This window comes from Cololabis saira, chromosome 10 (genome assembly GCF_033807715.1).
Source record: "Cololabis saira isolate AMF1-May2022 chromosome 10, fColSai1.1, whole genome shotgun sequence".
Classification (NCBI taxonomy): Eukaryota; Metazoa; Chordata; class Actinopteri; order Beloniformes; family Belonidae; genus Cololabis; species Cololabis saira.
Genome location: NC_084596.1, coordinates 11294959 through 11318900, shown reverse-complemented (window position 1 = coordinate 11318900; position 23942 = coordinate 11294959). Strand labels below are relative to the sequence as shown.

The 23942-nt window shown below is 41.8% G+C and overlaps 1 protein-coding gene across 3 annotated transcripts in view; it reads left to right on the top strand.

The window, feature by feature from the left end:
- The window catches only part of LOC133452412 (disco-interacting protein 2 homolog C), a 237252-nt gene that overhangs the window by 175476 nt on the left and 37834 nt on the right, over positions 1 to 23942 (top strand). For all 3 annotated transcript variants that reach the window (XM_061731689.1, XM_061731690.1, XM_061731691.1), the window contains exons 10-23: positions 2915 to 3025; positions 7085 to 7208; positions 10718 to 10827; positions 12033 to 12135; positions 12266 to 12330; positions 12438 to 12531; positions 13395 to 13514; positions 13600 to 13714; positions 15951 to 16090; positions 18746 to 18882; positions 18955 to 19163; positions 21133 to 21247; positions 21339 to 21540; positions 23231 to 23340. In XM_061731689.1, coding sequence (XP_061587673.1) covers positions 2915 to 3025; positions 7085 to 7208; positions 10718 to 10827; positions 12033 to 12135; positions 12266 to 12330; positions 12438 to 12531; positions 13395 to 13514; positions 13600 to 13714; positions 15951 to 16090; positions 18746 to 18882; positions 18955 to 19163; positions 21133 to 21247; positions 21339 to 21540; positions 23231 to 23340 — 1755 coding nt within the window. The remainder of the gene's footprint in view (positions 1 to 2914; positions 3026 to 7084; positions 7209 to 10717; positions 10828 to 12032; positions 12136 to 12265; positions 12331 to 12437; positions 12532 to 13394; positions 13515 to 13599; positions 13715 to 15950; positions 16091 to 18745; positions 18883 to 18954; positions 19164 to 21132; positions 21248 to 21338; positions 21541 to 23230; positions 23341 to 23942) is intronic.

Sequence of the window (23942 nt, the reverse complement as noted above, 5' to 3'; positions counted from 1 at the left end):
GCGCCACATGTTTCTGCCCCCCCCCCCCGCCCTCCCCCATCTTTATTTTAAGCTTACTTCCGGCTCGGCTGGAAGCTTAGTCAACCCTGGCTCGGCTCCAGGGTTTGGTCTGTTTTAATTACGACTTTCCTGCTCGGTGTGAATTGCAGACTCGGGTTTTTCACACTTGGTCTGGACTTTTAGGAGAAATCTGTATTTGAGCAGCTGGAAGTTGACAGGAACGGCTCTCGGGGGGAGGAAGAGGGTCGCAGCAGGTTCAGGAAATGTTTCTGCCTTTTACTGGTTCTGGTTTCAGTCTTTGTTTCCTCTGAAAGTCGAAAGTCTTCGTAGAAAAGATCCAGTAACGTGAAGCTTCATGACTCAACTCTGCAGAACTCGGATCATAAAACTGGAGTCGCTGCGCCGTGGGAGACACTCGAGTTTGCATTTCTGCAATTATCTCGATGACTTAGTTTCTTCTTAAAGCGAACGTGACATGCTTCTCCGTGACCTCTGACCCGAGACGTTATTGTAAGCTCAAGAACAGAGATCTATGAGGCGTTTCCACGCCGGCGGTGCAGCTGCAGCGGGTCGCTGTTTCCAATAATGAATTCTCTTCAAAACAAAGACAAAATAAGATCTCAAGTTTCAAGTTTTATTGTCATATGCTTTATTTATGTTCAACATGCACACAATGAAATGACAGTCCTCTCTGACACGCGGTGCAAAATACAAGTAATAAAGTAGAGGAATAATGTTTTCCCCCTTTTGCTCTATTATTATTATTATTTCTTTTTTTTTTTTTTTTTTAATTTATTTTATTTTATTTATTTATTTATTTATTTATTTATTTATTTATTTACTCTTTTTTTTTCTAGGGGACAAGGGGATGGGACGGAGAACTGGGAGAAAAAGTTTGCTTTGTTGTCTGTAACAGTGACTGATGTTCGTCTTGTTAGAAACTGCAAACGAAAATCTAATAAATACATTTAAAAAAATAAATAAATAAAGTAGAGGAATAAAGAATAATACAAATAAAAAAATAGACCGTCCACAGTAATTAAAAAGACAAACTAAACTTGAATATTTACAATATTTACATGATATTAAAAGATGTTTGAGGTAAGATCGTGTTCTCGATTTGAAGAAGCTTCACAAAAACATCTTTTATTTTGGACTAATTAGTGTTGTAGCACATCTACGTGGTTTAAATGAGTCCAACCGCTGGAAACAGCTGGTTTTGATGACTTTAGATGGAGGGCTGTGTTTCAACTACACTTTAGGGATAAACTAGATAGTCTGAACAACCAGCTCATTAAAGCGTTTAGATTTAGATTTTAGATTTTACGCAGATTTAGAGGTGATGGAAATGCTCTTTATGGGATGTTGTACCAACTCCTGGTGGCAGGAGAAGTCGCAGTTCCTCGACTGACCACTGGGGGCTCCAAGCAGCCATGTATGTATAATGAAGGGGGCGTGGTCTTTTGATTGGCGTCTGGGTCAGCCAGTAGCTTGGCCAGATGCTGATGATGTCATGAGGAGACGCAGCTGATGCTTCGAGTCTGTTGGATGTGATAAACCTGCTCAGCGCCGTACGACATGAAACCTGACCTCCTGCCAAGCTTCTCCTCCAAACATAGAAGAAAAAGATCTTGCTTTCGTGAAAGATGGACAAAAACATATTTTAATTTTGGACAAATTATTTCGACCGCCGCCACCGCTGTTGTGGAATTAGTCATCAGAGATGTCACATGATCAACTACGTCACTTCTAGCGACGCCGGAGACGTGCAAATGTGAAACTGGATTATCGACGCGTCTTAAAAAACAGTCAATTCCAGTCCATTCCAGTTAATTCTAGTCCATTCTAGTCCTTTCCAGTTCATTTTAGTCCATTCCAGTTCATTCCAGTTCATTCCAATTCATTCCAGTTAATTCCAATTCATTCCAGTTAATTCCAGTCCATTCCAGTTAATTTTAGTCCATTACATTCTAGTCCATTCCAGTTTATTCCAGTTCATTCAAATTCATTCCAGTTAATTCCTTTCCATTCCAGTTCATTCCAGTCCATTCCAGCCCATTCCAATTCATTCCAGTTAATTCAATTCCATTCCAGTTCATTCCTGTTCATTCCTGTTCATTCGAATTCATTCCAGTTCATTCCAGTCCATTCCAGTTAATTTTAGTCCATTCTAGTCCATTCAAGTTCATTCCTGTCTATTCCAGTCCATTCCATTCCAGTTAATTCCAGTTTATTCCAGTTCATCCCAGTTCATTCCAGTTCATTCAAATTCATTCCAGTTCATTTCTGTCCATTCCAGTTAATTCCAGGTAATTCCAGTATGTGTTCCAATTCATAATCCATTTCAGTGTTAGTTCCAATTCATTCAAGTTCCTAATGCCGTTTCAATTCATAACATATTTACTTTCTATTCATTTTGATTTATAATCTAATTCATAGTATAGTTCATACTCCAAATTATTCCGATTCATAATCCAATACATCCCGATTTATAATACTGTTGATTCCAATTCCTAATTCCAAATTAATTATGATTCACAATACAATCAATAGTCCAACTCAAATGTCATGTAACACCAGTTAGAACCTGATCAAGCTGGAGGGCGACAGCGGAGGAGAAGAAGCCTGGTTACCTTTTATAAAAGGTTCTTAGATGTGTTAAAAGCTGAATGAAACACTGACTATGTTCCTCAGAAATGTTCACGTAATTAAAACAGCAAATAACGTACCACTTTTGTGAAAGATGGACAAAAACATCTTTTAATTTTGGACAAATTATTTCAACCGCCGCCACTGCTGTTGTGGAAGTAGTAGTAGTGTAGTAAGAAGTAGTTGTGTTTCCGTTGCAGGTTTTTCTTCCTGATATTCAGCTTTCGTGCTCGTGTCTCTAACCGATGTGTCCCGCTGCCTGTAGGTGGCGCTGGTCTTCCCCAACAACGACCCCGCCGCCTTCATGACGGCGTTTTACGGCTGCCTGCTCGCCGAGGTGGTTCCCGTGCCGATCGAGGTTCCCCTGACCAGGAAGGTGAGTTTTTCCCGGGAACGTCTCTTTTCCACCAGCACCTACTCATCTCAACTCGGCCAAGTTTCTTTTCCATAACAATTCAGCACCTGGAGCAGAAGTAGGAGGTTGGAGCGAAGCTGCTGTGACGTATTTGATTGTGTATCTAAACAAAGAAGACAACAACACTAAAAATGTAGAACCTGGAGGAGATGATAGATGTGCTGCTGGTTCTGTGGCTTGTGTTCGATATCAAGTTAAAAAATGAGACTGAGAGAAGCTTCAAGCGGCAACGTTTTTTTTTTAAGTTTGTCTCTGCGCTGCTGAAAAGTCAGCTGGAGCCGCGAGCAGCTATGAAGAGACAGTGCTCCTGGTAGATCTGGTCGTTCCTTATCGCCCGTCTAGATCCCTTTTTAATTCTCTCCTCAGCACCAGGTTTATGAACATCTGCACCTCAGAGTTGATCATGAAACAGACTTTTGCTGCCACTGCCTGTCGAATAAAATGAACAAGAAGCCGTCAGAGTCTCTTTCTCTGATGGCACATCCTGACTCAGACGTCTGACTCCAACTAGGACTGGGCGATATGGACCAAAACTCATATCTCGATATTTTCTAGCTGAATGGCGATACTCGATATATATCGATATTTTTTCTGTGCCATAATTGGGGTTTCCCCCAAAGCATTATAGCATAGCATCTCTGTTAGCTTCATTTTTTTCTGAGGCAAACCCTTAAAAAAAACAGTCAGTTTTAATAAAAAGCCTCGTGCCAAATGTCACACAGGTACATTTATTAACAGAGGTCTGCACAATATCAAAATGTATTAAACAAATGAAATAAAAATAAACTGCCTGTATATGTAGAATAAAAATGCTTCTTGAATAAAATAAAACAAATATCCCTTTCCTGCATAACAATTAAATTAAAATACACTGTGCAATTAATTCAATGTAGACAGTAACAGGCAGACTTTTCCACTGAGGTTGACAGTTGTGCAAATAAGAAAACATTTGTGCAAATCTCAAACATAGCATCCAAGTCAATTTGTCACAAAATAAGCTATATCAAAATCATTAAAAAAAAAAAAAAATTTTTTAATCGATATAAACGATATTGTCTCGTACCATATCGCGTTTGAAAATATATTGATATGTATTAAAATCTCGATATATCGCCCAGCCCTAACTCCAACCCCCCGACCAATCAGTGGTCTGTAGTGTGATGACGTCACAGCCCGACTCAGCCGCTTAGAACCTCGGCAGAATAGATACAGAAAAGTATCTACTCGGCACGTTAGACCCCTAGTGGGAAAGAACCAAACAGAGTGGAGTCGGGCTGAGTAGGTGCTGGTGGAAAACTGCCATTATTTACGAGGAGAAAGAGCAAAAACATGCAGCTTTGTTCAGAGAAAACCCCGTAAACGTTGCTGAACATCACAGAACAAAGGAAGAGGTGGAGCTGGTCGTGGCGGAGGAAGGAGGAAGGGAGAAGGGAAATAACCGGGGGAATCGTGAGGTCATTTATTTCAGATCTGTTTGTCTTGTATTCCCCGTTATTGCTCCCAGAAGCCCCGGCCCAGCGGCGTGCGATTTATGAAAAAGTTGTTCATGGCGAGATGGAAATAAGCGGAGAGTGATGGATAGTTCATCTGTTTCCACTTGTTTCTCTCCTCCACGTAAACGTCGTTAGAGGTTTGCAAGCAGGAGGCGCTCCGGAGTCCCACAGTACGTCTCCAATCAAAAACTGTGAGTCATCAGAAGTCGCGCTGTGGTGCAACTCTGAGGACGGCGAGTTTCGCTGCGGTGTAATCGGAGCCGAGCGTCTCTGAACAGATTCCTGCCGTCGGCTTGTTTGAGTCATAGTTTGGAGCAGCTTCACGTTTGCTCTGTAACGTCCTCGGGGGGGAATCTGGGGGGCTGCTGAAGCTCAGCCTCCTGGAGCCTCCTGGCCTTTAAAGATATACATTTCTGCTAAAGAGATTAGAGAGATGATGAGTTTATGTCAACTAGCTGACGTCAACAGGTTATTTTAATCATGATTTGATTGAATCACTGGTTTCTCCCAAAACATCTGAAAAGAATCATTAAATGGAATTATTATTATTATTACAGTTTGAAGATATAAGAAGGTAGAAAAAAAGAAATTGTTCAATTAAAAGTCAACATGAGTTCAGGAAGGTGGTTGAAATCCCCCAGAAACCATCACTTGGTCGCCTGGCAACAGCTGCATTGATGACATCACCTGCAGCATTGGCAGGTGAAGCAGGTGAATTCTCCCGGCAGACGGATGGAAAACTGCACATCCAAGAGTTCAACATCTGGGGTGCAGAGGTGGTTTGCGTGCCCAGGATTACGGCATCTGTCAACACGCTCTCCTTCACCCCCTCACCCCTCGCTCCTTCGCTCTCTCCCTCCCTCATCGCTCCCTCATCGCTCCCTCGCTCGGCCTGTCTGAAGAGTTCAGTTCGCCTGAATCCACAAAAATCCACACAGATGTCAGAGAAGGAAATATGTGCTGCTCATATTGTCTAGGAAGAAAAAGGAGTCATCTATCCCTTTTCCACCAAACCGATTCCAGTGCTGGTTCTGGTTCACAACTCGTTCAACTTGGAACCAGCTGAGAATCGGTTTGCTTTTCCACAGCTCGGGTGCTAAGGGGAGCCACGTCATTACGTCGCTGTAAACGTCAGTTAAGGCTGAATTAAGGTTCTGCGTCAAACCAACGCAGAGCACACGCCGTCACCGTGACGCCGTATTGAACCTTCGGACTTCTCCGTCACTCCATTTCGTTGCGGTGCAGTACCCCCCGCGACCGCTAGTTAGCGATCTTTTTCTGAATGGTCTATCCAACTTTTTGCGGTCACAGTGAATCAAAGAGATAAGGACAACTATTGTGCAAAAAACCAAAACAAAAAAAATCACACATAAACGAAGAAAAGAGCGCTGAAAGTTCACGACTGCTTCAAACCGGAAACCGGAAATGCATTGCTACCAAGCGAACCAATCACAGCCCTCTCCGTCTGCGTGTGGTCTGCGTCGCCTCGACGCGTAGTTACAATTTTCGGGAGGTGCACGTCAGTGACGGCGTCAGTGACGGCGTGTGGTCTGCGTCGACGCGTAGCACACGCCGTAGGCACGGCGTCGTTTTGACGCAGAACCATATTTCAGCCTTTACGTTGCTGCGTTTGCGTGAAAGTTGCAGCATCTGCAGGACTTGGAGCTCTCCAGTCTCCCGACGGCTCTGGTTGAACGGCCCGACAAACCATCTCCGATCGCGCTGTTTTCTTTACCGAGATCACAAGAAAAGCAGAGCAGTGATCTCCTCTCCATCCCGTGTTGCTGTCTTGTTTATTTATCTTTATTCCACCAACTCCAAATATTGAATCACTTTTCTAAGCGAATGACGCGAACGCAGTTCAAATAGCAGGTTTATCCGCCCCTTTAATCTGATTGGTTTACGAGTAAATCGTCCCCCACGTGGGGTGCACTCTTATGATTGGCTGAAACAAAGGAAGACATCTGATTGGTTGCAGGTCCTTCCGTGTTAAAAAAAAAAAACGTATTTGTGGATCGAGGGACGTCAGGGGAGTCTTAAAAGTCACACGCAAATCCAGCGCAGCTCACAGACAAAAAGACGTTTGTAAATCAGGTTATATTTGTGTGCGCATCAAACATACATTTGTGTATCTTGTCCTACGCACATGTGAATTGTTCTGTGCATTTGTGAAACTTGTCCTGTGCATTTGTGAAACGGTGTGTGCATTTGCGAATTATGAGACTGTTCTAGCTCCACAGAAAAGGGGTAAAAGACAATCAGCAGAACCGGGAACTCCCATTGATACTATTGACGATTCGTCCTCACACGCTCATTTACCCAGCTTATTAAATCTTTCTGTCTAAACAGCCTCCACAAGTCTTCTTTTCTTTTCTTTAAACACACATTTTCCCTCTGATGACCGCGCTGAGAGACGTCCATGTATCAGACATCGTCAGGTTTCCACGGTGACCAGGAGGTCCGTGTTGGCGTCCCAGAGTCCAGCTGAGCAGGTTTACCACATGTTTCCTTCTCCGTGCGTGTGCAGGACGCCGGCAGCCAGCAGATCGGGTTCCTGCTGGGCAGCTGCGGCGTCACGGTGGCCCTGACCAGCGACGCCTGCCACAAGGGGCTGCCCAAGGGCCCCACCGGGGAGATCCCACAGTTCAAAGGTCAGACACACACCACCTTCACGCATGCGTGGGGACAGAATCTGTGCATGTTTGGGATTCGTGGCATGTTTGCGCTTGTGAGTGATCAGCTGGTCGTCAGTAAACCGATCGCTTGGAGTCGCGTCTTCCAGCCACTTCCCGACTACTGGGAAGCTCTGAGGTCATGGAGGGGGCGGGGTTACGGGGGGACCAGAGCTGGGGGGGGCGACTGACCCCTGCATGACCTTTACACAACGCCGCTGGTTGTTCCGAATGGCCATCTGAGCTTTGACAGATGAGTCCATTTAAAAATAAAAATAATAATAAAAATAACTCGGTTCACTCATAAATAGCTCGTCCACAACAAAGTCTCCTCTAAACAGAGAGCGCATATAAAGTTTAAAAAGTTAAATCTAATCCAGTACAGTCTAAATTATATTCCGATTCAGTCTGATTAATATAATTAATGCATCATCTAATTAATTCCAATTCATAGTCCAAGTTTTTGCAGTTTATAATCCAGCTAATAATCCACTTCATTACAATTTATTCCCTACAATTTATTTTGATTCCCAACCCAGTCCATTCTAGTCCTTTCCTATTCATTCCAGTTTATTCCATTTCAGATTATTCCATTCCATTCCAGATTATTCCAGTTCATTCCAGTCCATTCAAGTTTATTCCAGTTCATTCCTGTTCATTCCAGTTATTCCAGTTCATTCCAGTTATTCCAGTTCATTCCAGTTAGTTCCCGTCCATTCCAGTTAGTTTCAGTTCATCCCAGTTCATTCCAGCCTATTCCAGTTCATTCCAGTGCATCCCAGTTAATTCCAGTTCAATCCAATCCATTCCAGTTTATTCCAGTTCATTCCAGTTAGGGATGTTAATAATTAATCGATTTTCGATTAATTGCCGTTATGAAATTACCCGATTAAAATTAACGATTACAATTAATCTATTTATTTATTTTATTTTTTTCGTTTAATTTCACCAGCTGGTATTACGCCCGGACCACATTTAATGCGGCGCGCACATAAAGTTAGAAGAAAGAGACGCGGATATGTTTGGTTTTAGTAACATCATGCTCAGGCAATGAGTCTGCAATGGCCCAGACGGGAGACACATGTAGCTCAGTGCTTAACTTTTATTTTTAATCCACTCTATATTCTTCTGGTTGTTCTCCGATATGTTCCCCCTCTAAAGCCTGATGTATGGTTCCGCCTTAAATCGACGCAGAGCCGCCGCCGTAGCCTACGGCGGCGGCTCTTCGTCGTTGTAACGCGGAACCATAAATCAGCCTTCACCCGGTACATACATAGGTTTCTCTAAACATCTGTCCCCGCTACAGTTTTAACTAAAAGAAAATGTGCTCCAATACAGCAGGTCTCATAATTTTATTTTGAACACTGCCAAAACTCTAACTTAAAACGTAACTAGAACTTAAAATTTGCTTGACACAAATGACACTATTATGGCTGCTGCTACTACTAATAGCCTTGAAGTGCACTTTATATTATATTCCTTGTGGTACAAAAATGTCTTTTTGTTACTTTTGTATCAAATAAATATTTGATTAAGGAATACATTAAAATGTCCTTTGTATTTTATATAAGCAAAAAAAATTATGTTTGTATCTCAGATGGGGGAAAAACGCCGCTTATCAACTAATCGATGATCGATCGATAAGGTTATCAACTATCAGTTAATGAAATAATCGATAATTTGAATCCCTAATTCCAGTCCATCCCAGTTCATTCCAGTTCAATCCAGTCCATTCTAGTTCATTCCAGTTTGTTCCGGTCCATTCCAGTTAATTCCAGTTAATTCCAGTCCAATCCATTCCAGTTTATTCAAGTCCATTCCAGTTTATTCAAGTCCATTCCAGTTGATTCCAGTCCATCTCAGTTCATTCCAGTTCATTCTGGTCCATTCCAGTTAATTCCAGTTTCTTTCCAGTCCATTCCAGTTTACTCCAGTACATAATCCAATTCATAATCCGTTTCACTCCTGTTCGTATTGCTGTTAGTTCCAATTCATTCAAGTTCCTAATACCGTTAAATTCAATTCAAAATACATTTAGTTTCAATTCATTTTGATATATATTCCAGTTAATTATGAATAATAATCTAATCCATATCTTAATTCATAATCCCATTGATTCCGATGATCAGCAGCATCGATGCTGGTGAGGCCGGATTACCGGGACAGACGGACATTCAGGACTTGATCCTCCAGGTCCAGATCTTAGTCCGGGTCATCAGAAATCAGCCGGACCAGCACAAATTATGACTCGACTCCAATCAAAGTTGTAGGAAACTGCAAAACTGCAGATGTGGACTCTTTAAGTGAATTTGTTTGCCAACAAAAGCCTGCGAGACTTCAGTATCCTTAAGAAACCACATGGAAAACATCTGACGCAGCGAAAAACTAAATTGATGCCGGAGCCTGAACCGGCCCGGACCGTAGATCCGGCTTCTGGGGACCAGAACATGGGACCACCAGGACTCGGCAGAAGCAGTTACTGTCAAATAAAAGCAGAAATATACAGTCATTCCTCACATCCATAGTTCTGCAGGACCAAAGGGCCCAGACCGGTCTGGGCCGGGATGTGAAGCAGATTGATGGAGAAAGACGGCGGATGGGTAACGTAGAGAACCTCTCGCAGATAACCGCTGTTTGCTTTCGCAGTAATGGACGTATAAATAGCGACGCCACTCCGCCAGATTCATGGCTGCGCGGCTCGTTAAAGTGAAGTGCTCCCCGCATCGATCCGCGGCTTCAGGCTCGGCTCATCGCCTGATTGTTTCTTGTGCCTTCTCCTCCCTGCAGCATTAATTCAGTCATTAACCGCCTCGACCTCGCAGGATTTTACTTTCTCTCTCTTTCTCGGCCATTAAAAACTCCCGGCTCGCCACCGCAGATCCTCACGAGAGCAGCAGCATCAGTTCCTTCACGTCACAGAATAATACTTACGATTATGTGAGAGAGAAAGTACCACTGCTTCCAGTTGTAGATTGTTACGTAAATTTTTAATATTTTAGATCCGTCTGCAGAAGTTCAGTCATTTCCCCGTTCACATTATGTGACTGATCGCGGACTCAAAATCTCAGTTTATTATCTGAAAACACGACGAGAGAAGAACCGGATGGTACAAGCCGTTTACTTGATAATTAATTTGGATCACGGGAAGAAAAAAAAGGAGGATAAGAATAAATGGACGGTATGAAAGAGAAGGTACAACTGTTTTCAGTTGTAGATCGTCACGTATCGGAACGTGAGGTGATCACAACTGCAGATTAACTTGTTCATAAGGCTTTTAAAGGCCTTTAAATGTCTTAATTCGTCTTAAATCTCAATCTAAGGGTCTTAATTTTAGAGGGAATGTATCCAGTCACCATTAAAAAGTTTATTTAATCGTTTTGAGGAGAATCTCCTGCTGAGGTTCTAAATCTGTGTTGCCAGGTTGGGGCCCCCTGGTACCAGGTCCGATTCCGACTTCACCCAGCTGTTTTGTGTCCTTGTGTGTGCAGGCTGGCCGAAGGTGCTGTGGTTCGTCACCGAGTCCAAACACCTGTCCAAACCGCCGCGGGACTGGTTCCCCCCCGTCAAGGACGCCAACCAGGACACGGCCTACATCGAGGTACCGACACCGAGGCCCGGCTCCGCTCACGGAAACCGTGCTGCTGCTCGTCTAATGGATGAGAGCCGTACGGCGGCTTTCATTCACTAAAGAATGAGAGGAAATCACACAAGTTTTATGAGGAAAAAAAATTACTTACAAAATTTGAGTTTTTTTTTTAAATTTCAAGTTATGATAAACACTTTAAATGAATTAAAATAAAAGGGTTTTCTGTATATTATTTCATATACGGGGGTTTAAAGGGTCTCGGGGCGTTTACGGATGAGACTGGACCTGAATAATCGGGTATCTGGACTTTATCCAAAAAAACAGCGACGTGACTGAACTCAGATGGTAAAAGTTTATAAATTAATGTGTTATTAATTAAACTATATGTGAGTTTTGCTTTGACAAAAAAAGATCCTGATTTAAATGTCTTTTAATTAACTTTAATTATGTTTAGTTACTTATTAATTAATTTTGCATCTCTTTGCGTTATTAATCTTTTTTTTTATATACAGGACTGTCTCAGAAAATTAGAATATTGTGATAAAGTCCTTTATTTTCTGTAATGCAAAAATTTCATACATTCTGGATTCATTACAAATCAACTGAAATATTACAAGTCTTTTATTATTTTAATATTGCTGATCATGGCTTACAGCTTAAGAAAACTCAAATATCCTATCTCAAAAAATCAGAATATTCTGGGAATCTTAATCTTAAACTGTAAGCCATAATCACCAATATTAAAATAACAAAAGGCTTGCAATATTTCAGTTGATTTGTAATGAATCCAGAATGTATGACATTTATGTTTTTTTTAATTGCATTACAGAAAATGAAGAACTTTATCCCAATATTCAAATTTTCTGAGACAGTCCTGTATATATATATTTTATATATACAATATATATGCTGTAAACAAAAAAGGTCCTGATCTAAATGTCTCTTATTTACCTACTTATTAATTCAACCCTTAAACATTCACATAATTAGTTAAAAACAAAAGACTTTATTGAGCATGGCATTGTGTTAGATGGATGAAGTGTCCGTGGGGGGCGAGGGAGGGAAGGGTGTCCTGGTGGTCGATATAATGATTGTTAAATGTGTTTGTGCGGCTGATCTCGTTAAACCGAACACTTGCACGTTAAATTACAGGATTAGTCCTTATCTTGGAGTTAAAGCGGACTAAAGTGTGAAAATCAGGTTTGAACTCGTTTCAGTACAAGACGTGTAAAGACGGCAGCGTCCTCGGCGTGACGGTGATGAGGATAGCGATGCTCGCGCACTGCCAGGCCCTCACACAGTCCTGCTCGTACACCGAAGGTACACACACACACACACACACACACACACACACACACACACACACACACACACACACACACACACACACACACACACACACACACACACACACACAGGTGTCCGTCTCTGAACATCCCTCTGTTTCCAGCCGAGACCATCGTGAATGTATTAGACTTCAAGAAGGATGTGGGACTGTGGCACGCCATCCTGACGGTGAGAAAAACTCCCAGCATCCTCCACTGCACCATTTTTCTTCTTCTTCTTCCCCCCGAAGGATTTGGCGCCCTAACGCTAACGTCTCCCTGTCTCCGCCCCCCCAGAGTGTGATGAACATGATGCACGTCATCAGTATTCCTTACGCCCTGATGAAGGTGAATCCTCTGTCCTGGATCCAGAAGGTCTGCCAGTACAAAGGTAAACCCCCCCCATGCTGGTCTGGTCCAGGTCTCTAATCAGCTTTATACCACGGTCTGTGGGAATACTCCATTCTGATTGGCTGGCAGGTGTAGTTAAAAGTGATAATGGACACCTAGAAAACAAGTTTGGTCAAATTGCCTGATAACTTTAATATCATTGCGCTGGATGAACTGCCAGGTGGTAACCACGGCAACGTAGATTCAGAGAAGAGCCGGCTACCGCAGGACATAAAACTATTATCCTTAATAAAACGTTTATTTATTTGAATGGTTGATCATATATGTAGCTTAATGAAACGATTTAGGAAACTATCTGTGGACTTTGATTCTCTGAAACAAATATTTCCTGTTTGTTACTGTAGCATAGCCGAGCGGAGCTGAGTGGACTAGAATATCTCCTGTTGCTAAGTCGTATCTCAGGTCTGTCCTAGTTACTGGAGAATCAACACTGTGTCCGTTGCATAAGGACCTTATGTGACGGTAGTGATTGTTCCAGGTATTAGTCAGACCCTCAGGTGTTACCAAGGAAACTGAGTTATGGCTTGTTAAAAAACTTTGTAATTTACCAGGTTAGAACGGCTGCAGACGAGAGATTAAATAGTCCACTCAGCTGTAGCTTGTTATAAAACTAATAATTTCAACTGAAAACACATTAAAGCATGAATAACTGATTTAATATTTATGTTTTTTGGTAAGTGACTGTAGTATAAGTGGGATAATGCCCTTCGAGCTGTACATTATCAGAAATATATGGACGACATAGGGGCGAGAAATGGTTTGCCTCCGCGTCGTCCATATATTTATGTTAATGGGCATTATCCCTTACTTAATAACTCACCGTGCTGTTCTGTGGTTCTGCAGCGAGGGTGGCCTGCGTGAAGTCGCGGGACATGCACTGGGCGCTGGTGGCGCACCGCGACCAGCGCGACATCAACCTGAGCTCCCTGCGCATGCTGGTGGTGGCCGACGGCTCCAACCCGTGTAAGGAAACGCACGCCGGGCCGTTTACCTGAGTAGAGAGCTCTAGCATGTCTCCATCCCATAATAACAGTCTGCCTCGTCTCAGGGTCCATCTCGTCCTGCGACGCCTTCCTCAACGTCTTCCAGACGAAGGGCTTGAAGCCGGAGGTCATCTGTCCCTGCGCCAGCTCCCCCGAGGCCCTGACCGTCGCCCTGCGGAGGTATCAGTCCACGTTTAGAGACAGAACCGGTCCAGGTTCCCACAACCAGAACCACATCACCTGTGACAGGAGTCTGCAACCCAAAATGTTGAAAGAGCCATAGTGGACCAAAAACACAAAAAACAAATATGTCTGGAGCCGCAAACAATTAAAAGTCTTGTATCAGCCTTAGAATGAAGGCAACACATGCTGCATGTTTCTATATTAGTTATAACTGGGGGAAGATTTTTTTTTCATTATGCACTTCGAGAAAAAAGTCGAAATGTTGAGAAAAAAGTAGAAATTTTGAGAAAAAAGTTGAAATGTTGAGAAAAAAGTTGAAATTTCGAGAAAAAAGTCGAGATTTCGAGAAAAAAGTAGAAATGTCAAGATTAATGTTGAAGTACAATCTTGAGACAAAAGTCGAAATGTCGAGAAAAAAGTCGAAATGACGAGAAAAAGTCAAAATGTCGAGAAAAAAGTCCAAATGTCGAGAAAAAAGTCCAAATGTCGAGAGAAAAGTAGAAATTTCGAGAAAAAAGTAGAAATGTCAAGATTAATGTTTAAGTACAATCTTGAGACAAATGTCGAAATTTTGAGAAAAAAGTCAAAATGTCGAGAAAGAAGTCAAAATATTGAGAAAAAAGTCGAAATTTTGAGGAAAAAGGCGAAATTTTGAGAAAAAAGTCAAAATATCGAGACTAAAAAGGAAAGGAAAAAGGAAGAAAAAAGAGAAAAAAAAGGAAAAAGGAAGAAAAAAATAGAAAAAAAAGATGAAAGAAAAAGGAAAAAAGAAAAAAAAAGAAGAAAAAAAAGGAAAAAAAAAAGGGAAAAAAGGTCAAACATTTTTTAAAAAGCTCCAGGAGCCACTAGGGCGGCGCTAAAGAGCCGTATGCGGGCGGCTCTAGAGCCGCGGGTTGCCGACTTCTGACCTGTGAGAACACAGTAGCAGCTCCACATCCCTCTCCGCTGAGCTTCAGCTCCGCCTTCATAAAGCTCCTCCCTGCAGTGTGATTGGCCCTTGCTGGATGATCCTCCTGGTTCTGATTGGTTGTTCTGACCCAGAAACGGGGGATTTCAAGGTTCTGACTGCCGGGTTTAAGCCGATGTAAAAGCACCAGACCCTGCAGTTCCTCGGCTGACCACCAGGGGCTCCTAAAGCGCGTTAATCTCTCTCTCTCTACGTATATAAGTAATAAACATTCATTGCATGAATTTTATTATTTATTTTATGGCTTTTCACCACCTCAAACGCTTCTTTGCCTCATATTTGTTTGAACCCCGACTTCATACGATTCATTTATTTCCTCCTCATAAATAAATAAGATTTAAATTGCTTTTAACCTCCGCCCACTTTCTTCCCGTCTAATGTCCCGACTCCGCGGGTTAGCGGCTGTGAAGCGCCGGCGTTACAACCTTTCCGCCTCTTTCATCATCCCCTCCAGTTCAGCTACGCTCAGCGTTGCTTTCAGTCACATGTCGGCTGCAATTTACACTATTAAAGCTGTGTGTGTGTGTGTGTGTGTGTGTGTGTGTGTGTGTGTGTGTGTGTGTGTGTGTGTGTGTGTGTGTGTGTGTGTGTGTGTGTGTGTGTGTGTGTGTGTGTGTGTGTGTGTGTGTGTGTGTGTGTGTGTGTGTGTGTGTGTGTGTGTGTGTGTGTGTGTGTGCTCATAAAAAACATTTAACTTCATTTAATGAGGTAATGAACTGGTTTTACTTTTGAGCTTCCAAACTCTCCGTTACACATAAATCAGTTTCTACGTTGTAATCACCATAAACTCGGATGATCAGGCGGTAAAACATGCCCGATCCTTCAGTCACTAATGTAACTTTATAAAACTGTACATTTTGTTAAGAAGAAAAAAAGTATTCAAAATACACATGGGGACTTTTTTTAGCGCAACGACACAGAGCGTCTTCTCTTCCCATAAATGTCCTCATATTACCTTGTTTAAGTTTACGGCTTCCCTCTTCTGGTTTTCTAAAAACGATGTCCTTCCTTTCCACTTATGTCCTTCCTTTTTAAAACATAATGTTCCCAAATGTCTCCATTCCCCAAAAGAGTTCCTCACTTCACACATTTTTCATCGTAAATTGACCTTTTTTACTCCCGTTTTAGGGGGACTTTCTACGGTTTTGTTATTATAAAACAGTAATTCTTCTTTCCGGGAACTGACACCTGATTAAAGAGGATCGTTAGTTAGTAATGACTGCTCCGACTGTCCTCTTGCTGAAGGTGTAACCCCCCCCCCTGCAGGCCTCTGGAGGAGGGCAGCTCGGCCCCCAGCCGCGGCGTCTTGTCCATGCAGGGTCTGAGCCACGGCGTGATCCGGGTCGACTCCGAGGAGAAGCTGTCGGTGCTGACGCTGCAGGACGTCGGCTCCGTCATGCCCGGAGGTAAAACCGACGCAAACCAATTCTTCTTCTTCTCGATGTCGCGATACCGCCTTTGACCACATGGGGTCCGCATAGCACAAGAAGCTGCAGCTCTAGCGGTATCAAAAGACTGCGTACTCTGAAGCCGTCCCGCCCCCAGCGCTACGCATGATCTGAGTCGGTTAAACGGGTGGAGTCGGCATCTTAACTCCACCCCTTCCTCAGCGAGATGTGCAACATGAACTCTGAGCTGTAAATAAAGAACTAACGGGGCACAATGACTCAGTAATGTACCGTGTTGTGGTTTAGATTGGGAACAGATGTGTCTGGAGGGATTCTGGATCTTCAGGGTAAAACCTGGAAAGTTTTGGAAACATGACGAACTGTGAGACGTTTCCAGGAGCGCTAATTGTGGTTTACACCAGTAGGAATGGGCGATATTTTACCGTTCACGATTTACCGTCAAAACAGTTCCCCACGGTAAGAATTTGTCATCTCGCGGTAAAAATGATAAATTCCTGTTGATGACGTTTTGAGAAGAAAGAAAGAAAGAAAGAAAGAAAGAAAGAAAGAAAGAAAGAAAGAAAGAAAGAAAGAAAGAAAGAAAGAAAGAAAGAAAGAAAGAAAGAAAGAAAGAAAGAAAGAAAGAAAGAAAGAAAGAAAGAAAGAAAGAAAGAAAGAAAGAAAGAAAGAAAAGAAATGAGCCAGAAAGAAAGAAAGAAAGAAAAGAAATGAGCCAGAAAGAAAGAAAAGAAATGAGCCAGAAAGAAAGAAAGATCGAAATGAGCAGGAAAGAAAGAAAGAAAGAAAGAAAGAAAGAAAGAAAGAAAGAAAGAAAGAAAGAAAGAAAGAAAGAAAAGAAATGAGCCAGAAAGAAAGAAAGATCGAAAGAAAGAAAGAAAGAAAGAAAGAAAGAAAGAAAGAAAGAAAGAAAGAAAGAAAGAAAGAAAGAAAGAAAGAAAGAAAGAAAGAAAGAAAGAAAGAAAGAAAGAAAGAAAGAAAGAAAGAAAGAAAGAAAGAAAGAAAGAAACGATAAATTCCCTCTGATGACGTTTAGTAGCATTTAGTATCTTATAGAGCAGTGATTTGGGGGCTCCAAAGACTGAATGTGGTGATAGATTTATAGTTACAAAGGTGGAGTTGAATCGGTATTTTTTTTTATCGTAATTTTTATCGTTATCGGGATAAATGCCAGAAATGATCGTGATACATTTTTTAGTCCATACCGCCCATCCCTATACACCGGTCATGAAATCGCTCCACTGGCTTCCAGTGAGTCAAAGGATAGAGTTTAAAATCTTACTGCTGGTCTACAAAGACCTGAATGGTCTTGGACCAAAATACATGGTTGATTTGTTAGTTCCCATGAAGCTCCCAGACCCCTGAGGTTCATCTGGATCTGGTTTGTTGTGGTTCCAGAACCAGAACCAAGCAAGGTGAGGCAGCGTTCAGTTATTCTGCTCCTCACCGGTGGAACAAACTTCCTGTAGACCTGAGGTCTGCTCCAACTGTAGATCCTTTAAATCAGACCTAAAAACATTACTGTTTACTGAAGCGTACTCTTAAATGAAATACTTAAGGCTGATTTAAGGTTCTGCGTTAAACCAACGCAGAGCCTACGCCGTTGCCATGACGCCGTCGTGAATCCTTCGGACTTCTCCGTCACTCCATTTCGCCGCGGTGCAAAACCCCCCGAGAGCGCTAGTTGATACTTTGTTTAGCTTCCGTTTTTTTCCGGTCACAGTGAATCAAAGAGATAAGGACAACTATTGTGGAAAAACCAAAACAACCCCCAAAAAATAAATCACACACACACGAAGAAAAGAGCGCTGAAAGTTCACTACTGCTTCACGAACCGGAACCGTAAATGCGTTGCTACCAAGCAAACCAATCACAGCCCTCTCGGTCTGCGTTGGGTCTGCATCGCCTCGACGCGTAGTTGAATTTTTTGGGAGATGCACGTCAGGCTACGGCTTAGGCTCTGCGTTGATTTAACACGGAACCATAATTCAGGCCTTACCTGCTGTACTCTACTGTACGAAGGAGTATTGGGGCCAAACTAAGACAAAAAAAAAATTGAAATTACGAGAATAAAGTCATAATATAATGAGAATAAAGTTATAATGTTGCGAGAATAAAGTCGTAACATTACGAGAATAAATTCGTAACATTACGAGAATAAAGTCGTAATATTATGAGAATAAAGTCGTAATATTATGATAATATAATTTATGAGAACTCTAAGAAGAGCAGTCTTCTCCCTGTGTTAAAATGAGGAATATTGAGCATCTTGTAAAGTTATATTTATATAAAATATATTTAATATTACGACTTTATTTTCGTAATATTACGACTTTATTCTCGTAATATTACGACTTTATTCTCAAAATATTACGACTTTATTCTCAAAATATTACGACTTTATTCTCGTAATATTATGACTTTATTCTCGTAATTTCTATTTTTTTTGTCTTAGTTTGGCCCTAATACTCTGTCGTACTACTGCCCTTACTTTTTAACAACTTGTGCTTTTTATTATTTTACCTCTTTTCTTATCATTTACTGTTTAATTGTGTCTTGCTGCTTTTAATGTTGATGTAAAGCACTTTGAATTACCTTGTGTTGAATTGTGCTGTACAAATAATCCTGCCTTCTCTTCCTTCTCCTCCCCTGCAGGGTTGATGTGCGTGGTGAGGCTGGAGGGCGTTCCTCAGCTGTGTAAAACCGACGAGATCGGAGAGCTGTGCGTCTGCACCGAGGCCACGGGATCCTCCTACTACGGCCTGGCCGGCATGACCAAGAACACCTTTGAGGTGGGCGTGTGAAATGCTTTTCTTCTGGTTCTGGTCTCAGTTTTTACTCTGCTCACCTCGTATGTCTTGTAGGTCTTCCCCCTGTCCAACAACGGGACCCCCGTCAGCGAGTTCCCCTTCACCAGGACCGGCCTGCTGGGCTTCATCGGACCTGGGGCTCTGATCTTTGTTGCTGGGAAGATGGACGGTCTGATGGTGGTCGGTGGGCGGCGACACAACGCAGACGACATTGTTGCCACGGCGCTGGCTGTGGAGCCCATGAAGTTTGTCTACAGGGGCAGGTAAGTGGCTGAAGCTCCTCAGAGGAACCAAGAAGAACTTTGGTTCCTGAAGAGGCAGCAGAACCAAGGCAGGGGTATTCAACTAGATCAGGGGTCGGCAACCCGCGGGTCCGGAGCCGCATGCAGCTCTTTAGCGCCGCCCTAGTGGCTCCTGGAACTTTTTCAAAAATGTTTGACCCTTTTTTTTCCTTTTTTTTTTCCTTTTTTTCTCATTTTTTCTCTTTTTTCTTCTTCTTTTTTTCCCTTTTTTTTTTACTCTTTTTTTCTTCCCTTTTTCTTTCCTTTTTAATCTCGACATATCGACTTTTTTCTCGAGATTTCTACTTTTTTCTCGAAATTTTGAGTATTTCTTCAACATTTCGACTTTTTTCTCGACATTTCGACTTTTTTCTCGACATTTTAACTTTTTTCTTGCCATTTCGCCTTTCGCCATTTGCCTTTATTCTAAGGCTGATACGACTTTTCATTTTTTGCGGCTCCAGACACATTTGTTTTTTGTGTTTTTGGTACAATATGGCTCTTTCAACATTTTGGGTTGCCGACCCCTGAACTAGATTAAGCAGGGGGCCACATCTGCAAAAAGACTGTATGGAGAGGGCCGCACTGCGGAAAATTTGGGGGTTTTCAAAAAAAGGTCAGAACTCAAAGACGAAGATTTATGTATATATATAATACATTTGTGCTCAGGAATGAGCAGGAGAATATATCTGTCTAGTTTACATAATAATTATGTATTAATTGTCTCCAGATTTAGTCATTATGAATGTTAAAGGAGCTTGAGGCCGGATTGTGGCAGGATTTATGAAAAAAATCTGTATACATTTTAAGTTTTCTAGTAATAATGTCAGATGAAGCGTTCCAAACCCAAAATAATGATCCCTCTGGTGTATCTCTCCTTTGCCTTGAACAGGCTGTGTGCTGCAAAATGTGCTGCAATTCGGTCCTAAATTTCCCGCGCTGGGCTGCGGATGTGACATCACATAACGCTGCATGCGCGTTCTCCCCGTTCTCCCGTGCCGGCTTCACTGTTGGCTGCAGTACCCCCAACGGCTGTCGTGGTGAAGGGTGGCGCTAGAGAGTCTCATTCCTTAAAAGGAGCCTCATGCTCCTTTAAATATAATATTCAGATAAAGAAATATTTTCATTTTTCATTAAGTTCATTTTGAAACCATGCATTGTGCAAACTTAATGAAGTTGATATTGACCTACTTTTAATAAAACACGCCATAATGACAAAGCACCACTTTCCACCAAGATTTCCTTATTTGAATATTATATTAAGCATTGAGCACAACCATTTCAGTCCATAGTAGCCAGTTTGATGTTATAAATAAGGAACCGAAATATTAACCATAAGCTCCTTTATTTATGACACATCTTTGCATTATATCAGCAAAACAAAACAATCGCATGAAATTATAGGAGGACTTGCAAAATCCTCATTTAGAGATTCAAATGAAAAAAATGTCAGGCCGATCCTAGAAGCCTAATGATGTAAATAAGTCCTCTAAACAACGGAGGTTAATAACAAATAATGTGACAAACATTATCAGTGTGCAACACGGGCGAAAAAAGTAGTAAAAAACATCTCTAGCAGAGATTAACATGTACAAACACTGTCCAATGAATCATTAACCAACTGAAAAGGCTACCAAGCATCTTAAACTTTTATTAATTAAAAAAATGCGATATGTAAACCATGTTAGTTTCGCCGACCGGAAGTGACTACCTTTTTTCTTTGTTTTGTTTTACTCATTGGTCGTTCAGTGTTCTTTGATGAAAATGTTCTTTTGGAATGTATAATGTGCCTTGTTTTTTTTGTAAATTCAATGAGAAAATTAAAAAAAAAAAAAAAAAGACTTTTCCCCCCCTTTTTTGAAATATGACCAGGGGCCACATAAAAGCTCCTGGCCGCCAGTTGAATTTCCCTGCTCTAAGGTGTGTCCTTGTGTGTGTGTGTGTTCTGCAGGATAGCTGTGTTTTCCATCACGGTGCTACACGATGAGAGGATCGTGGTTGTGGCGGAGCAACGCCCCGACTCCACGGAGGAGGACAGCTTCCAGTGGATGAGCAGAGTCCTGCAGGTGCAAAACCAAATCGTCAGAAGTCGTCAGTCGCCGCAGACACCCGACGTTGGTCTCACCGCGTTTCTTCTGACACTAACTACGTTTCCAGGCGATAGACAGCATCCACCAGGTGGGCGTGTACTGCCTGGCTCTGGTTCCCTCCAACACTCTCCCCAAGACTCCCCTGGGTGGCATCCACCTGTCGGAGACCAAGCAGCTGTTCCTGGAGGGGGCGCTGCACCCCTGCAACGTGCTCATGTGTCCGCACACCTGCGTCACCAACCTGCCCAAGCCGCGGCAGAAGCAGCCAGGTACGGCACCGCGACGGGTCCGGGTCGGTCCCACAACAGCAGGAACGCTGAGAGTTTTTATGAGTCTTTGCTGCTCTGCTGCTTTTGACACCGTAGATCCAGTAGATCCAGATCAGGGGTCGGCAACCCACGGCCGACCCCTGATCTGCATGTGGCTCTTTAGCGCCGCCCTAGTGGCTGCTGGAACTTTAAAAAAAATGTTTGACCTTTTTTCCTTTTTTTTCTTCCTTTTTTTCTTCTTTTTTTTCTCTTTTTTCCTTTTTCTCTCTCCTTTTTTTTCTCTTTTTTTCTTCTTTTTTCATTTTTTCTCTTTTTTTCTTACTTTTTCCTTTCCTTTTTAATCTCGATATTTCGACTTTTTTCTCAAAATTTTGACTTTTTTCTTAATATTTTGACTTTTTTCTCAATATTTTGACTTTTTTCTCGACATTTTGACTTTTTTCTCGACATTTGGACTTTTTTCTCGACATTTCGACTTTTGTCTCAAGATTGTACTTCAACATTAATCTTGACATTTCGACTTTTTTCTCGACATTTCTACTTTTTTCTCGACATTTCTACTTTTTTCTCGACATTTTGACTTTTTTCTCAACATTTTGACTTTTTTCTCAACATTTCGACTTTTTTCTCAAAATTTTGACTTTTTTCTTAATATTTTGACTTTTTTCTCGACATTTGGACTTTTTTCTCGACATTTCGACTTTTTTCTCGAAGTGCATAATGAAAAAAAAATCTTCCCTTAGTTCTAACTAATATAGAAACATGCAGCATGTGTTGCCTTCATTCTAAGGCTGATACAAGACTTTTAATTTTTTGCGGCTCCAGGCATATTTGTTTTTTGTGTTTTTGGTCCAATATGGCTCTTTCAACATTTTGGGTTGCCGACCCCTGAGTTAGATGTTTAATTATCGTTCGGTCAGAAACATGTGGTGCGGACATTAAAGGTACAGTCTGTAACGGGTTCCGGTCCTGTTTGATAGACCGGAGTTTCAGGAGTTTATTTGGGCCATTTGCATCTCCACCTAGCTGTGGGGTACCGCAAGGCTCCGCTCTGGGCCCGGTTCTTTGTGCTTTGTACATGCAACGCCATTCCTTTGGGCTTTATTCATGGAAGATGTTGCATTGCTTTTCACTGTTTAGCTGATGATCCACACATTTATATTTAAAATGTATTTAGTTCATCATTTAATTTTAGTTTTGTTGTTTTTATACTTTTGTTTTAAGAGATATATTTGCTTATTTTATTATTGATTTTTAAGATTTTAATTTCTCTTTTTTGTTTCGATAAAACTGAAAAGATCAAACTAAGATTGAAAGCAGGTGATAAAGTTTTGAATTAAGATTTAAAGATCTAAATTTAGGCTTAAGTTTCCAGCTTTACAAAAAAGCGTGTGCCACAGAAATAATATAATATCGACCAAACAGCCACAAAAGTGTTTCCATTTATAAAGCAGAAGGGTCTTACTTGGATCAACATTAGAAAACGTTAGATAATAAAAGATCTGGAGTTTAATTTGCGCTGGACGATTGTTCGGTGGTCACTACTTCATGTTACGTGTAAAAAACGTTTAGCATCTTTTGTCTTTAGTTCTTGACGTCTTGTTAAATCTGAGCACAGAGGCGGTTCGGACCTTGTTACTTGTTTGAAACGGGCAGCAGACACGTTGCTGAACTCTGCTCTCTCCCGCAGAGATCGGCCCGGCGTCCGTGATGGTCGGGAACCTGGTGTCGGGGAAGAGGATCGCCCAGGCCAGCGGCCGGGACCTGGGTCAGATCGAAGACAATGACCAGGCAAGGAAGGTGTGTGTGAGAGAGGGGGGGGGGTCTGCTGGTTTTCTCCACCACCATAAACATCACTCACACAAACACGACCACCTGCCAGTTATCAACTCATCTGGATCAGCTCTGTATGCAGGTGGAGATACAGGTGGAGACGCCGGGTCATTTGATTGCTGGGGTGTAATTCTTGGTCGCTTGGATGGTTTCCAGTCTGCCTGCTGGTGACTGAAGAGACTAATGAAAATAAATGAATTAATTCCTGGAATTTAACACTAAACCGGGAGCATTTATGACTTTTTAGAGTTCTTTACGGTAAGAATAGATCAGCACGCTGCTCGTTTGTCCCGACGTCACCAAACAAAAGGTGACCAGTTTCACGTTTTTTCTGCAAACAGAACATCCGTAATGCCGATTCTTCTTTTTTTTATTAACCTTTATTCATACAGGTAAAATCCCTTTTGAATAAAATTGAAATTAAAAGAAAAAGAATTAAGTAAAAGGAATTAGCAGAAATTAAATAAAAAGAATTAAAATACCTGTTTTAGTTAGTTACAGACTAACTGAAACTGCAAAAAAACTAAAACAAAACAGGAACATAACATAATTAAAGTAATAAAATTAAG